The sequence below is a fragment of the Lynx rufus genome, unplaced genomic scaffold (assembly GCF_022079265.1).
Source record: "Lynx rufus isolate CCGP_SWC_20201006 ecotype Redwood Valley unplaced genomic scaffold, mLynRuf1.p SCAF_18, whole genome shotgun sequence".
Lineage (NCBI taxonomy): Eukaryota > Metazoa > Chordata > Mammalia > Carnivora > Felidae > Lynx > Lynx rufus.
In genome coordinates, this window is record NW_025814832.1 from 6330147 (window position 1) to 6346895 (window position 16749).

General features: G+C 35.9%; 1 protein-coding gene across 7 annotated transcripts in view; it reads left to right on the forward strand.

Annotated features, from left to right (window-relative positions):
• Window positions 1-16749, forward strand: part of NF1 (neurofibromin 1) — a 248210-nt gene that overhangs the window by 52233 nt on the left and 179228 nt on the right. For all 7 annotated transcript variants that reach the window (XR_006962286.1, XM_047080763.1, XM_047080758.1 and 4 more), the window contains exons 2-5: window positions 1530-1673; window positions 3358-3441; window positions 6725-6915; window positions 12970-13076. Coding sequence is in view for 6 of the 7 variants with exons in the window: in XM_047080763.1 (XP_046936719.1) it covers window positions 1530-1673; window positions 3358-3441; window positions 6725-6915; window positions 12970-13076 (526 nt within the window). In the remaining variant the exon portion in view is untranslated. The remainder of the gene's footprint in view (window positions 1-1529; window positions 1674-3357; window positions 3442-6724; window positions 6916-12969; window positions 13077-16749) is intronic.

The window sequence follows — 16749 nt, forward strand, 5'->3', positions numbered from 1 at the left end:
TACATCCTATGAGCCAGTCAAGTTAAGGTATAAAATTAACCATTACAGAGGGAGTTGGGGAGATTTGCAGCCACTGCCGCCTTCTAAAAGCCCCCTTTCAGATTCAGCATGCTGCCCCCCACCAACCTTTAAAATTAACATTATGTAATTCTGTAGCTCCTGTTCTGCCCCTTCTAACCCTAAAAAGGCTTCCTCTCTTTTATTTAGTATTTATTATCAAGTCAGTCACTTGTTACTGACTAGGCAGACTTGCGCATGTCATTGGGTCTCTTTCCACCTTTAGTTGCACCATTTTAAAAATGAGAATGCTGGACGCAGGTTTGTTTTCTCACAGAGGAACCTCACTGGTGTTCTCTTAGCGTTAGCAGGATCTAGTATTTAAACAGTAAATATATTCATGATACTTTCAATGGAAAATGCTACTTTTGTTTGATACTTTATTTTTTATTTAAAAAAAAATTTTTTTTAACATTTATTTATTTTTGAGACAGAGAGAGACAGAGCACGAACGGGGGAGGGGCAGAGAGAGAGGGAGACACAGAATCGGAAACAGGCTCCAGGCTCCGAGCCATCAGCCCAGAGCCCGATGCGGGGCTCGAACTCACGGACCACGAGTTCGTGACCTGAGCTGAAGTCGGACGCTTAACCGACTGCGCCACTCAGGCGCCCCTATTTTTTTTTTTTTTTTTTTTTTGATGTGTATTTTTGAGAGGGCTTGAGTGGGGCTGGGGAGGGGTAGAGAGAGAGGGAGACATAGAATCGGAGGCAGGCTCCAGGCTCTGAGCTGTCAGCACAGAGCCTGACATGAAGGTTGAACTCACCAACTGCCAGATCATGACCCAAGCTGAAGTTGAGTGCTTAACCGACTGAGCCACGCAGGTGCCCAGAAAATGCTACTTTTGAACGGAGTAGAGATGAACTTCTTGGCAACGTGACTTAACTCATTCTCAGATAAATGTAAATGTGGCGACCTTAAGAGATATTTTTTCCATGAGACTTAACTGTTTGTTGTTCTGTTACTCCCTCAACTGTGTACTTGAGGGTGATCGTCTTACCTGAGTTTGTCTTACTGTGTTTATTCCTGGTTATACAGTTCTCATTTCTGAACGATCTGCACTTATTTCCCATTAATTGATTAGAGGTCTGGGCATAGATTTTCTTGGTCTGTTGTTGTTTTAAGAGTTCAGTGTTTAAGGGAAAGGATTGTATGCATTCTCTGAAATAATTTTTAGCTACAAGGAAATAGCTCTATTTCTGTGAGTCATCATCTCTCTTATGTAATGCTGGGTAAAGTTTTAATTTTGTAGGTAGAGATTTACAATTTCCAGACGGAAAGCTACAAAAATTGAAATTTCAAGAGAGTTGTAGATTTGCTACAAATGCTAATCTATATTGAAAATTGGAGTTTGAGATACAAATGTAGGTAACCGTGACTGATAAGAATTTTCCTCAAACCTCATGATTTTCAGTGAGAAATAGTTCTTTTTAGTCCTTTTCATGTGTAAGCTAACATTTTCTTTTTCCCTTAGCTTCCAATAAAAACAGGACAGCAGAACACACATACCAAAGTCAGTACTGAACACAACAAGGAATGTCTTATTAATATTTCCAAATACAAGTTTTCTTTGGTTATCAGCGGCCTCACCACTATCTTAAAGAATGTTAACAATATGGTGAGTATTTGGGCTATTGTTTTGTGGGGGAATTTGTTTTGGTTTGTTTTTGATTTAAAGATTTGGAGCAGCATATTTTGAGGTATGGAAAGTCCTTTTCTGTGGACTCCGGATATAAACATTCACCATTGTATTTTGTGGGTGAGCACAGGTAACCTTTTAACTTTCATTTTAGTTTTTGATTCTTTCTCTTAGATCCTTCTCTTATTTGTGACCCTATCTTCTTTTCTATTTTTTTTTTTTTTTTTGGTGGGGGGGAATTAAGATTTCATATAGACTGTAGGTCGTATATGAATTGATCATGGAGTAATCTTTTAAAATATTTTTTTTTAGTTTCTTCTTTGAATACTTATCAGGTTGCCCTAGTCCTAAGTAGATGATAAATATGACCTTGTAGTGATAAAATGTGAGATTGCTTTTATGAAGATATTGTTTTATTTCCTTCCTCCTGTAACCTGTGACAAATTCTATAGTAGTTCAAGATCCCATTGTTGAAATGATTTTCCTCAAATAGTCATTTCATCAAGTAATTCCACTGTCACAAGCTCCCAGTTGCCTTTTTTCCTGTTTTATAAAATCGATTTACATTCCCTAGGCTACAAGTTATTCCAGTATATATTTCTCCTATATCTCACAGGTGATCTGTCTTCTCTGTCAATTCCTAAAACCTACTTCATACTCAGTGCAAAACAACCGATCTGGGTGTTTCTTGATTAATTCTAAACTGCTTTTCCTGCCTTTAGCACTTGTAACCACAATTTATATTGTTTGTATTGAGCATTGAGACTGACTTTTGGTTGTAGATTGTGAGACTCAGTCCCATTTTTACAGTCACATCATCTTTGGTGTGTGTTCTTTTTAAAAACTTGGTTAGACAATGCCCTAAACTTAGAAAACTGATAAACTGGAGGTGTGAGCAGTCATTTGCCATACAAAGAAATTTTTTCTTTATAGAAAAAATTAAGATTTTCTGAAGAAAGCAGAACCTCTTAGGAACACGTAAAGTGAATTACAGAAACACATTTAAGATTTTGTGGATCTCTTCTGTTGCAGTGTGTGGGGCATGGTGATAGGATGTTCCTTATATAAATATGTGGCTGTGTTCCCAGTTAGATGAAAATATTTGAATATTTGGAACCTTCTTTTCAAAAACAAAAACAAAAGCAGTATTGTGATATTGGCATTCATTTAGTGCTTACTGAATAAACTGACTTTTGGAAACCATAGTTTCTTGTTGGTAAATAGCATAGTATTAAATTTAAGGATAGTGAATGCCTAAAATTCACTGTAATTGGTATTATAGTATTTTGTTCCTGTAAGAATTTAGACTTTGATTATCTTGTGGCATCGAAGTTAAATGTTCAATTCAAGATTCTGGTTCAGGTCTATATGTATTTCTAAATCCTATGTATTTTTAAAGTATAAGCAAAAGTTATTTTCTTTTACTGTTACAACACTAATGACAGACTGTAATAAATGCCAACATTTTCATTTGCCTGGGAATATACTTTGAGCATTAAGATAAAATAGAAATAATAGATTTAAATACAGTCTAATCTGGGAGGTAAAATGGAAAACATGATTTTTTTTTTTTTCTTAATCCTTCGTCCCTTTTCAGATATGTGCTGATTTGTAGTAGGGAATAATAGCCAACTTTTAGTGTTGTGAATATCTTTTCTTTTAGAGAATATTTGGAGAAGCTGCTGAAAAAAATTTGTATCTCTCTCAGTTGATTATATTGGATACACTGGAAAAATGTCTTGCTGGGGTAAGTAAATCTAAAATAGGCAGATTTTGTGAATTCAGTTTTGAGAATGATCTGATGTACCAAAATGTATATGGACAAGAAAAGTCCTATGGATTTTTTTTTGCCTAAGACATATGAATACGAATTTTGTTAACAGAGTTAACAGAGTACAGACAAGTTTTCAAGAGAAACTTATTTTCTTATCTTTTGTGAATAGATACTAAGTTTATTTATAAAGTGTTAAGCTTGAGCCACATATCTGTTTCAGGTTTTTTAGAAGAGTTTATGAAAAAAGCCACCATTTGACTTACTTAATTTCTCCAGATATTGTTAGGTCTGTAGCATTGGTTAGCTGTGAAAAAATGTGACAGGAAGACCAGGAGTAATCTTGTCTCTTTCCCCGTTTTAGTATTTTATCTGATTTTAGGGTTTTACTTTTCAAATCTATATAAAAGGAGACTTTAAAAAATTGTAACTATTGCTGATAGATCCTACCTGAAGAACACTTGTTATATGTACATATGAACATACAAAGTACATATGGGGAGGAGTAGTTGAGTACAAAACAGTTCTTTCTTTGGTTTCTTCTGAATAGTTACCTCATTATGTTTCAACCATGACTTAATTAGAATTTGTCAAGAATATTTTCATTGTATAAAGCAAGGTGTTTCTGTACTTCAGCAGCCTTAATTCTTACCGGAACGTGGTAGGAGCTACCTTCATTTTAAATGTCTGTTCACTAAATATTAGAGTTTAAATTATTATATTCTCTCTTCTTTGGCACGTCTTTTGCCTTTATTCAGAATTGCTTCTGTATTCTACATGCTACAGTTTTCTGTGGTAAACCTTGTTGGGAGGGACTTGGAGGTGAGGACTGATTGTGTGGTTGAGAAGAGAGGGAATGGTCAGCAGTGTTGGAGGAAGGGGTAGAGTATGGAGTTGGAAATATAATTACATCCATTCCACTGTACATCCTGAGAAAAGAGACATGTTTTACACTATAGGCCACCAAACCTCAGCATAATGTTTTAAACTTTTGTTGACCCTTGACCGTATTCCAAAATTGTCAGACAGTGTTAATAGGTTTTCTACTTAAATCGAGGGTAAGCTAGTTCTGTTTTTAGCTTGGTGCTTTCTGTTAATTTGTGGTGTGCTGTGGTTCATTTGTAAAATGGAGTGAATGAGCAGAAGCACTGTTAAATAGGATGATGTAATTGTGAAGATGGACAGTTTAAACTTACCCTGAATCAGTTCTCTGTATTTGTCTTGTTGCTTTGATTGTAAATACCAGTATATGAGCCATATCCATGTTTGAATGGAGGTCCCATAGCTCTTCTCTGTTAACATTTATAACTGAGAGGTAATGGTCAATGTATTTTGGAGAATGATTACTGCTATTATTGGCTCTTGTTTAATTGATACTCTTTGGAGATAGCCTAACTGAAACTCTAATAAATGGGCATGGTATAACTTATATAATACATAAAATATATGTTACTTTGCTCTGTTCTGTTGACAATGTATAACTTTTTTTCATTGAATTTACAATTAAAAAACAATGCTATTCATATCATTGAACAGTTGCGTTTTTCGGAATTGCCTTCAATAATTTTATAGTTGTTGATTTTCATTTTTAGATTGAAGTAAGTTGAGGTAGTTTAAGAAGAACAGCCTACAAGTGCATGTTTATCATATAAGTAGTTGAAATAACTGAATGAAAATGATCAAATATTTACCAAAATCATATGAGTAAAATTTTGTAGAATTTGAGGAATCTTTGTTCCTACATGTATGACCATTATTCAAAAGATTGCATACTTCTGTAATTATTACTTGCTTATTAATTGGAGTTTCAACATTTCTCTTGTTTGATTGGCCTATAAGATATTGGCATCGCCACTTGAATTTTGCAGGGTTTTATGATGTCTCTTTATTTGCTGTCCATATTTTTCAGTGTGTTTACATCTGAAAACACTTGGATTACAATTACAGAATCAAGCATAGCACACAGTTGTCCAAGATTTTGCTCTTGGTCATCATGCTTGGTATATCAAAATTGTCATTCTTACATGAATATTAGCTGTTAGGCGATATGGAACAGTGTATCTGCAGGATAGCTTCTCTATTGGTTATTTTGTTAATTATAGACATTTCCTTTATAAAGTAGAGATCTTGGTGTTAACACCAAAATTATCAAGCTTGGTGTGTCATTAATATTGGGACCACCTGGCATTATGTGCTCCTGATTTGATACAATATGTACTTTGCTGAATTACCTGAATGTTTAATCTGAATCTAATCAGACTATTAGATTTAGGTCCCAGCTACAGAAAATACAGTAACTAGAAAGACAAGGCACACTACAAAGAAATAATCGAATCAACAATATGGAACATTTTGTAAGGCCCATTTTCTTAAATCAATGTTATGGAAAGTAAAAATGAAGTATAAGGAGTGTGTGGTGGGGAGAGATTGTTTTAGAATAAAGAGAGTAAAGGAATCATGCTGCAATCATCTGAATCTTTTTTGGGTCCTGACTAAATTAAAAAGAAGCTATGAAAGACATTTTCGGGGCAGTTGGGGAAATTTGAATATAGATTGGGTATTAGCTGATACAAGGGGAATTGGTTTTTGTTTTTGTATTTTTGTTCTTTGATGTGATTGTATTGAAGTTATATTGGAGAATGTCCTTGTTTTTGAGAGATGCTAAGGTACCTATGGACGAAGTGTTATAATGTTTGTAACTTACTTTGAAATGGCTCAACCAAAATAAAATTATTTGTAATAAGTACATATCTATGTGTTTTAGGCAGTCCTCTAAATGGCAGGTGTGATTGCCCATCCAGGAATGTATTTGGATTTGAGACAGATGACACAATGCACTCAAAAATGAATATGAATAAAGTGTTTTTTAGAACTCACAATAAACTTGGGATTCCCAGGAGTGGGAAGGCTTATTATGTAGGGAATTGGTGAACAGGGAACAAACAGGACTAGTGGTGGTGGTGGTGTGGGGGATGATGCTGGGGAGGATGGATGGGAGCCTTTATTGTGATTCAGAGGTCAAAGATGGAACCATTCTCTTTATTAGACTAACTATAGGTGGATACAGCAAACACGATGAAGTATTAACAGTTGTTGAATATAGGTGATGGATGTATTATTGTATTGAACTACCGTATGAATATATCATTGTCCACTATTGTATGTCAAGTCTAATGTATGCTTGAAAATTTTCATAGCAGAGAATCTTTACATGTAAATTTAAGAAAGTTACAGAATTATGTGATTATTTCTATTTTAGCAACCAAAGGACACAATGAGATTAGATGAAACGATGCTGGTCAAACAGTTGCTGCCAGAAATCTGCCATTTTCTTCACACCTGTCGTGAAGGAAACCAACATGCAGCTGAACTTCGGAATTCTGCATCTGGGGTTTTATTTTCTCTCAGCTGCAACAACTTCAATGCAGTGTTTAGTCGCATCTCTACCAGGTTAGTGTGTAAATCTACATAGGACTGTTGCAAGTAATAAAATTTTAGAAGTTTTCTTTTGTCTGCATAAAAACAAAAAGTTGACAGAAATGAATTTGACTTGGGCTTTTGTATAAATTTTATGCATTGATTTCTTTGAAAGTTTTATTGTGCAACATTGTGATATTGATGTGTACAATTGTGAGTACTGTTAGGAGGTTGAAAGTCCAAATTTTAGGATGATACATCACCCATAATTAGGTTTTTGTTTTTAACACTAGGTATGAGGTTTTGGTTGGCCTTTCTAACATTTTATTCCTTTAAATGGAATTAGCTAATCAGATAGAATAACTGATAAGAGTAGTCAGAATTCCAGTGACCTCCCAGCTCTGTTCTTTATCACAAGATTCTAAGTTACCAAATGAAAACAAAACCTAGCAATATGGAAGCACAAGGAAGTAAGTAATTTGCAAAGTAGACTTCTCCAGAAAGTGGACTGTGTTCTAAGTGTATGAAATGTAAAAGCTCCTTTTTTTTTTTTTTTTTTTTTTTTTTTTTTAGTATTTACAACAAATGTGCTGTTTTATTCTCATAGTATCTCTGAAATGTAGGTGATACTTCCCCCAGTTTGCAGATAAGCAACTAATACCCAAAGAATTTATCAAGGCGGTATGTCAAACCACGGAGGACCCAAAATTTTTAAGTCAGACTGGTCAGAGTCTATTAGGTTCGTTATATTAGACTGCTACTCTAAACTTCCATTTTAACCATATTTTTACTGTTGTGCTTCAAGTTTATATGATAAATATTATTTAAGCTTTTACTGATAAAAATCACTATGTGATATGCTATAGATGGGAAGAAATTGGTGTATAGATGGTGCTCTATGGAATAGAATTATAACTGATGGTAGCAGGTAATTCTGGAACTTGCTTTCTTACAAATGATTTGCCTATCGTATACAAGTACAGTCAAATGGGTCCTTAATTATGTTTGTTTATTCTTTGTTTACTGGTACATCTTTTATCCTTTGACTTGTCTGTGTTGTGTGAACAGTAGGCTTCCATTAGTCAGCTTTGGTCATTCTTCCGTTGTTTCCCAACAGGTGTGAATGAGAACATACATCATAATTAGAAAATTTGTGCTGTAGTGTTTTGAGGACTTGGCTAACTTCAAAATCTTGCCATCTTTTTAATAAATACAACATTTTTATAGTCATGATGCTAGGCAATAATATTCTTCAGTCCCTCTTCAGAACTGGTGCAAAGAAAATTAAAATTTTGTTCAGTGGTGTAATAAGATTGATAATATTAGGTAATGTTTATACAATAGAAAATTGTCTTCATGAAATTTTTTGAGTGATAACATTTTATATTCTGAGTAATATTAAACTAGATGAAGTAGCAAGGTAACTGACGCCTAGGGAATAGGTGGTGTGAAATTGTAAAAGACAAAAAACAAAACCCCTTCTTTGTTTAAATGATGACTGTACCAGCTTATTATTTGAAATAATCTTACATTGAAGGTAGAAAATTATCAAAAGAATAAAATGTTTTTAGCATATCCAAGTATGAGTTGCTTTATAAAGCACAGCAAATATGCCACCTTTTAAAAACCTGAGAAATTTTCTAGTCACCCAAAGGTTTCATTTTATAGGATTTTGCAGCATTAGCACATGTAAATATGTAACACATGTAAATATGCTTTTGTGTATTTTCCAAACCTAGTTCACAGTTTCCAGAAGAGAAGTTAAATGTCTCCAAAATAAGCCTGTTTCTTTAGCTTTCAGGGGGCAGACTGCTCAGAAATGGGATCTGTGAAATACATGTTTCAGACGACTGCGTTTGCTGTTTAATTTAGCTTGTGCCAGACATAGGAGGTGATCTTGTTAGAAGACCACTCACCTAAAAGACCATTCTGATGGTTTAATTTAGATACAGATATCTTATGACATTGCTGTCATAGGATTAGGTGGCTTAAAATACGCAAGTGACTAGAATGGCAGTTTCTTCCTGAAGATTGAGTTTATATGTCATATAAATTAAATGGACCAATATCATGAACATTTGTTTGACCATTCTGCCTGTCCACAGATGTTTCTCTTTTAGGCTTAACATTAGCTTTTGATATTTCTTTTTTCTTTTTTTTAATGTTTGTTTATTTATTTTGAGAGAGCACGAAAGAGTGGAGGAGAGGAGAGGCAGAGAGGGAGGGAGAGAGAGAATCCCCAGCAGGCTCCTCACTGTCAGTGCAGAGCGTGATGCAGGGCTTTCGATCATGACCTGAGCTGAAATTGAGTCTGAACCCTTAACCAACTGAGCTACCCAGGTGCCCCTAGCTTTTGATATTTCTGTCCTTTGATTTTTTTAGGGGAATATGGACTACAGATCTTAAGTTTATTATTCTGCTGAAGTATATACATGTTCTGTGGCTCATAATACTCTTTGATGTAGAAGATCAGCTGCTTTCTCCACAGAATTGTTGCACACTCGTAATCGATCTAATTGTTTTGTAGTGGGAGGGTCCTGTGGAATATCTGATTTGACAAACCACCAGAAGCAGAAGACTCAGTGATTTTTTTTAAAGTTTATTTATTTAGAGAGAGAGAATGAGTGGGGAAGGAGTGGGTGGGTGGGGGGGGGGACAGAGGATACAAAGCGGGCACTGTTGCTCATAGCAGAGAGTCTGATGTGGGGCTCGAACTCACGAACTGTGAGATCATGACCTGAGCTGAAGTCAGATGCTTAACTGACTGAACACTGACACTCCTGGGAGTGTCCTAGTGATGGTTTTTGCATTTACATTTGTTTTTGCCAAGTACCCAGCTCTGGACTTATTTTTTTGGTTAATTTCTCATCCCTGGATTGTATTGATAGTATAAATGTGGACCTCAAACCCTTATCAGGTAACAGCCCTGGGTGACTTTTTCCCCTACCCAAAACTTAGCCAGAGCAGATAGACATCTTGTGCTGGTAGATTTTTTTTTTTTTCCCCCTTCCACCCTTCCTTCATTCTTTGACTCTCTCTGTGCAACCCTCTTTTAAGGAAGTGCATAGTTCTTGCTAGTCTTTTGTTTTTTCCAGGACCCCAGTTCTACTCCCTGCACTATTAAGGTGTAAGGTTTTGTATTCAGTCCCATGTAGATGTTAGACCAAAACCCCTAGGGTAAGGAGAGGAAAAAGCCTACCCACCTTTGTGCTTCCTTTGTTGCAAGATAAGACCATGTCTTCAAAATCATCTCTGGTTTTCATTTTCCTCTTCATTTCTGGACCTGGGTGGATGGGTGGTGATTGGGGCGGGGGGGGGGGGTGTTTTCATTAATTTCTGTATATTTAATTTATATATTTTTTAATTTTTATATTTATTTTTGAGAGAGAGAGAGACAGCATGAGTGGGAGAAGGGCAGAGAGAGAGGGAGACAGAATCTGAAGCAGGCTCCAGGCTCTGAGTTGTCAGCATAGAGCTCGATACGAGGCTGGAACCCATGAACCCTGGGTTAATGACCTGAGCCGAAATTGGACGCTTAACTAACTGAGCCACCAGGGGCCCCAATTTTAAATTTTTAAAATTTACTTGTTTTTGAGAGAGAGAGAGAGAGAGAGAGAGAGAGAGAGAGAGAGAGAACGAGAACATGAGTGGGGGAGGGGCAAAGAGCAAGGGAGACACCGAATCTGAAGCAGGCTCCAGACTCCAAGCTGTCAGCTTGAACTCCAGAACTGTGAGGTCATGACCTGAGCCAAAGTTGGATGCTTATCTGACTGAGATACCCAGGTGCCCCTCTTTTATTTCTATATACTTTAAATATCTTTTTGTTGTTATTCAGTTTATCTGGTCTTTCTGGATGCTTTAATGGTAAGTTTTCCATTTCACTTCTTTTGCTCAAAGTACCCTTTGATTTCTGTGTTTCAGAAATGACAATTAAGCTTCAGAAAACACCCCTTTCCTATGGAAATACTGGGCTGTATAAAGAATTAAACTTTTCTTCCATTTTTCACAAATAACCACAAGAGTCAGCTTTTCAAAAGTTGGTGTTGCTGATTTATTAATTTGTGTTTCCTAAGGAATCCTATTCCTTATTTCCTAGACTCTTTGCAGCAGCCGTGAAATTTTTAGCATGTAAATCAGTATTGAGGACCCTCTTATTCCCAGTGTGAACTGCTAAGCTTTTCTCACCCTGATGATATGAAGAGCGTTAGTGTAAGTGCTTGGAATAGTTTTAATGTTAGCTATACATCTGCAGACTAAAGTGAGTGGAAGAGGAATTTGCGAAGGAAGGAATCGATTGATTTTATATTTAGCAACTGAAGGTTTAGTATGGTGAGTAATGCCAGTTTAAGATTGCATTAAAATGGTTACAATCCCAGTTAATATTATAAATAGGATTTTGTAGTATTTGTGCTTTTTCACCATCTCCCTGCAGTTACAAACATTAGTAATTCCATTTATCTGCTTACATTTTGATATCTATTTATTGAAATAATGAATATGCCTCATTAGGGAGCACAATTCAATAGATTAACAATGTCAACTTTTGAAAAGCTGACTTCTGTGGTTGTTAGTGAAAAATGGAGGAGAAATTTTTATTAAGACTTATGTGAATTTTTTTATCAGTTAAAAAATATCTATATTTGTTGAGTGTTAAATTTTTCTACATTTGTGATAACTTCATATTTAAGGGAAATTTTGGGGATGTAGAAAGATTCTTGCCTTTATAGGAATAAGTTCGTGAAGGAGGGACATTAATCAAATAATCACATAAATACACACACAGATTGTGAAAATTGCAAGGACTAAAGGCTTACTCATTTTTTCAATACAAAGTAAATGTATCTTATAAATGTAGATAAAATATTCATGTTTCTTTTTTAAAATTTTAATTTATTTTTTTAAAAATTTATATCCAAGGTAGTTAGCATATAGTGCAGCAATGATTTCAGGAGTAGATTCCTTAATGCCCCTTCCCCATTTAGCCCATCCCCCCTCCCACACCCCCCTCCAGTAACCCTCTATTTGTTCTCTGTATTTATGAGTCTCTTCTGTTTTGTCCCCCTCCCAGTTTTTATGTTATTTTGTTTCCCTTCCCTTATGTTCATCTGTTCTGTCTCTTAAAGTCCTCATATGAGTGAAGTCATATGATATTTGTCTTTCTCTGACAAATTTCACTTAGCATAATACCCTCTAGTTCCATCCACGTAGTTGTGAATGGCAAGATTTCATTATGATTGCTGAGTAATACTCTGTTGTATGTATGTATGTATGTGTATATATATATGTGTGTGTGTGTGTGTGTGTATGTATGTATGTATATATGTATGTATATACACACACACACACCACATCTTCTTTATCCATTCATCCATCGATGGACATTTGGGCTCTACATATTTCGCTATTGTTGATAGTGCCATTCATGTTTCTGAAGTTTAGCTGATGTGATCAGAAGTTAATAAAATTTATTTTATAATTTAAAATTTGAATTAAAAAATTTTTTGTTAAAGAAAAATTTCAAAAATACACATAACACAGAGAATAGTATTTCAAATATCTAGGCATCTTTGCTTTACCAGTATCCACATGCTATGATTTTTTTAAAAATAAAAATTATATGTATTTAAGGTATACAATGTGGTGATTTGGTTTGGTATATACACAGTGAAGCCTATGGTTTCTTTCATCATATCCCTTGAATTAATTATGTACCTTTAAATTTTATAAGAAATATTTAATGTTGGGGTGCCTGGGCGGCTCAGTTGGTTGATGTCTGACTTCAGCTCAGGTCATGATCTCATGGCTTGTGGGTTTGAACCCCGCATCGAGTTCTGTGCTGACAGCTTAGAACCTGGAGCCTGCTTCCAGTTCTGTCTCCCTCTCTCTCTGCCCTGTCCCTGCTCGCACTCTGTCTCTCTCTCTCTCTCAAAAATAACTAAATATTAAAAAAAAAACAAAACTATTTGTTGTCTTGTTTTTGTATGTATATTTTCTCTTACAAATTTATCATTGGGGTGAGAAGAATCTGTTCAGTTCAGAGTTTTAGACTTTCCTTAAGATAAATTATTTTTGGTTTTTACTTTTCAGGTTACAGGAATTGACTGTTTGTTCAGAAGACAATGTTGATGTTCATGATATAGAATTGTTACAGTATATCAATGTGGATTGTGCAAAATTAAAACGACTCCTAAAGGGTAAGTGTAGATGTATATCTGAAACTAAACACTGTCGGTGAAAAGCCAGTGTTTTGAATGTACAAGTTTTTTGTACCAACTGTGTTGATCTGGAACATCAAAGTGGATTTGATAATGCACATATCCTTGTGAAATGGACAATAGTGCTTAATGGTTCAAAAATTTTTGAGCCTTTGAAAACAAAAAAAAATGAGTATCTTAATTCTTGGCAATGGAAAGTTTTGTTCAACCATATTTTTTGCTTTAACAAAGAGAGCATAAAGGTGCTGTTACTTAATTTTTCTAGAATTTCATTACTTCAGGATAGCCATAGGTTACCGAAATTACCTGTTTAGCGGTTATAGTGCTAAAAGCAGGTAGTTTAGCAGGATATCAGTGTCATTACAGAATGGAACCAGAAGATTGTGATCTTATGACAAAAGGAAGAATTGCGTCAGGAATCTCATTTCTGACATTTGTGTTTTCAGATCTTTTAATGACTTTCTGACTTTATAGCATTATCAAGTCTCTTATCTTTCCAGTGCCTTTTGCTTCCTTGTACATTTCAGTTATAGTCCCTGAGGATTACATCTGAAGTTATATCCATGGGGATATTACAATGCTTAATATGTGATTTTGAAGCTTTGGGCAATGCTTTGTGTGATTATGTTGATGAAAATAAACAGTCACAAGGAATTGAGAGAATTTTTGTGGGAAACCTGAAAGTTAATATAAATCAAATATCAGTGAGCAATATTAATACACTGAGTATAAATACCTAAATTCATTTCACACAAATTGTTTTTAGTTTTCTGTGATATTGAATCCTGTCTAATTTAAATGCGAAACTTTATAGTATATGATTCAACTTTTTAATTTTACTTTGTGTATTGTTTAAGGAATTATGAAAAATGTTTCTAGTGTCTGACATAAAAGAAGATTTAGTTATATTAACTTTGAAAACCTCAACAGTTCTGCAGTGTCATTATCAAAACACTTTGTAATTTTTTCTTTTTCTTTTTTTTTTTTTTGAGAGACAGCACAAGTTGGGGAGGGGCAGAGAGAGGGAGACACAGAATCTGAAGCAGGGTCCAGCACAGAGCCTGACGTGGGACTCCAACCCATGAACTGAGATCAAGACCTGAGCCAAAGTCGGGTGCTCAAACCACTGAGCCACCTAGGCGCCCCAGTGATAGTTTTCTTAACATTTGTTTTAAACTCAATAACTGGTTCACCAGAGATTTAAAAAGGTTATATCTATATAGATCAATACTGTAAGGCTCTGTTCTATCTCTATTACCAGTTTTAGATCATTACTATTATAAAACCAAGCAACAATTAAATCACTTTCAGTAACTTTAATAAAGAAAGAAAAATGGATCATTTTAGCTATTATGTTAAGTGGATAGCAGTTGTTTTAGACTATAATAAACCACAAATCAATTCACAGTTGAAATTTTAAGATCTTAGTATCTATCAGTAAGCATTAAGAAGTTAAGGATGATAAAATTTAGAGATTTTCTTTCCATATAAAATTTCAGAAGTATATGTGGTTTTGTGGTTTTTTATAACTGTTTAGGGACATTTCAGAAATAAATCTAGGGGACAACTGGGTGGCTCAGTCGGTTAAGTATCCAACTTCGGCACAGGTCATGATCTCGTGGTTTGTGAGTTCAAGCCCCAAGTGGGGCTCTGTGCTGATAGCATGGAGCCTGCTTGGAGTTCATTCTCTCTCCCTCTCCCTTCTCCCTCTCCCTCTTCCTCTCCCTCTCCCTTCTCCCTTCTCACTTCTCCCTCTCCCCTCTCCCTTCTCCCTCTCCCCTCTCCCTTCTCCCTCTCCCCTCTCCCTTCTCCCTTCTCCCTCTCCTTTCTCCCTCTCCCTCCCCCACTTGTGTGTGTGCATGTGCATTCTTTCTCTCAAAAGAAATGAATAAACTTTATTAAAAAATTTTTTTAAAAAAAGAAATCTAGATCTGGTTGTCCAGGAGTAGGTATTTGTTTAAAACCTCAGGTTTCATAGAGATGTTTAATCTGTAATCATTAATTTAAATGGTTCTCCATATTCAAATAAGAGAAACTAATTGTGTGAATAAATGACTCTTTTTATTGTGGTAAGTCATCCCCATTGGAATACAGCCCCCTCGTGAACATAAATTTAGTGTTTAACTGATAAATGTGTAAACTATAAAAAAAAAAACAACCGATGTTAAATAGGCCAGCAAAAGATGGCTCTAGGTGACAATGGTGAAAGGACTGGAAACTTCCTGTAATATGAATAGTAAAATTAGTAATGTGGTTTTTTTTTTTGTTCTGTTTTTTTAGTGTTTATTTTTGAGAGAGAGAGAGAGAGAGCGAGCAGGGGAGGGGCAGAGAGAGATGGAGACACAGAATCCAAAACAGGCTACAGGCTACAGGCTCTGAGCTGTCAGCACGGAGCCTGACATGGGGCTCGAACCCATGAACCTTGAGATCATGACCAGAACTGAAGTCAGACACTTACTTAACTGACTGAGCCACCCAGGCGCCCCTAGTAATGTGTTTTAAATTCACTCCAACAGCATTTGTTGAGAAATTGTGTGCAAGAAACCATGCTAAGTGCTAGGTTCACAAAGATTAATAAAACATCTGTCTGTATGGAGCTCATGACCTGGTTTATGAGGGAAATACATTATCAAAGTATTTGCAAAGTAATGTGCCAAACACAAATAGGGTGAGCATAACATGAGGGAAGAGGTATGTGTTTGGGGGTGGGAGCTGTTAAGAGGAAAAGCGCAAGATAGGGAGGTGTAAGAGTAGGCCAGATCGTATTAATAAAGGCATGGTGATGTTTATTCCATGTTCAGCACGGGCCACATATCATCCTATGCAGTTTAATGCCTTTTGTCATCAATGCTTACGGTGACCCTATGAAGCAGATAGTATTATCATCCCCTATGTAGATGAGGAAATTGAGGCTTAAGTAACATTTCCAAGGTCAGACAGCTAGTGAGTGGCAGGGTTAGATTCATTTCACATCTGCTCATCTCTAGAGCCACGTGTTACACCATTGTGCTTATGGTTTATGTGACTTTATTTTAATGGCCATGGGAAATGATGGAAAAAAAGGTTTAAGGTGGGATCAAGCTTTTATTTTAGATATACCACTTTGCTTAAATTTGCAGGATGCCTTGGTAGAAGGTTGTATGAGCTTTTGGGACTTGGTCGTATGAGTGAGGAAGAAATGTGAGTGAGAAATGAAGGTAATGCAGGTCTGGATGGAATGGGATAGGGTGGGGATCAATTTGATAATGGTATTTGGGAAGTAGAGTACACAAAATACATAAAATACATCACCTGGCATTTGGTGATTAATTTAGATACATGGGGTTAAAGAGAAGTATCACCAAGTATTACAGAACAAGCTGATTAAAGCAAGAAAGGAGAGGAGAGGTTGATGGCAGCATGGAAGGTAGCCAGGAAAATGACAAATTTAGATTGACATTTATTGAGTTTGAGGTGTGGGTAGGCTGTCCAGTCAGAAACTTGTAGAACTAGAGTAATAAGACATATACAGGGGCACCTGGGTGGCTCAGTCGGTTAAGCGGCCGACTTCGGCTCAAGTCATGATCTCACAGTTTGTGAGTTCGAGCCCCGTGTTGGGTTCTTTGCTGACTGTTCATAGCCTGGAGCCTGCTTCGGATTCTGTGTCGCCTTC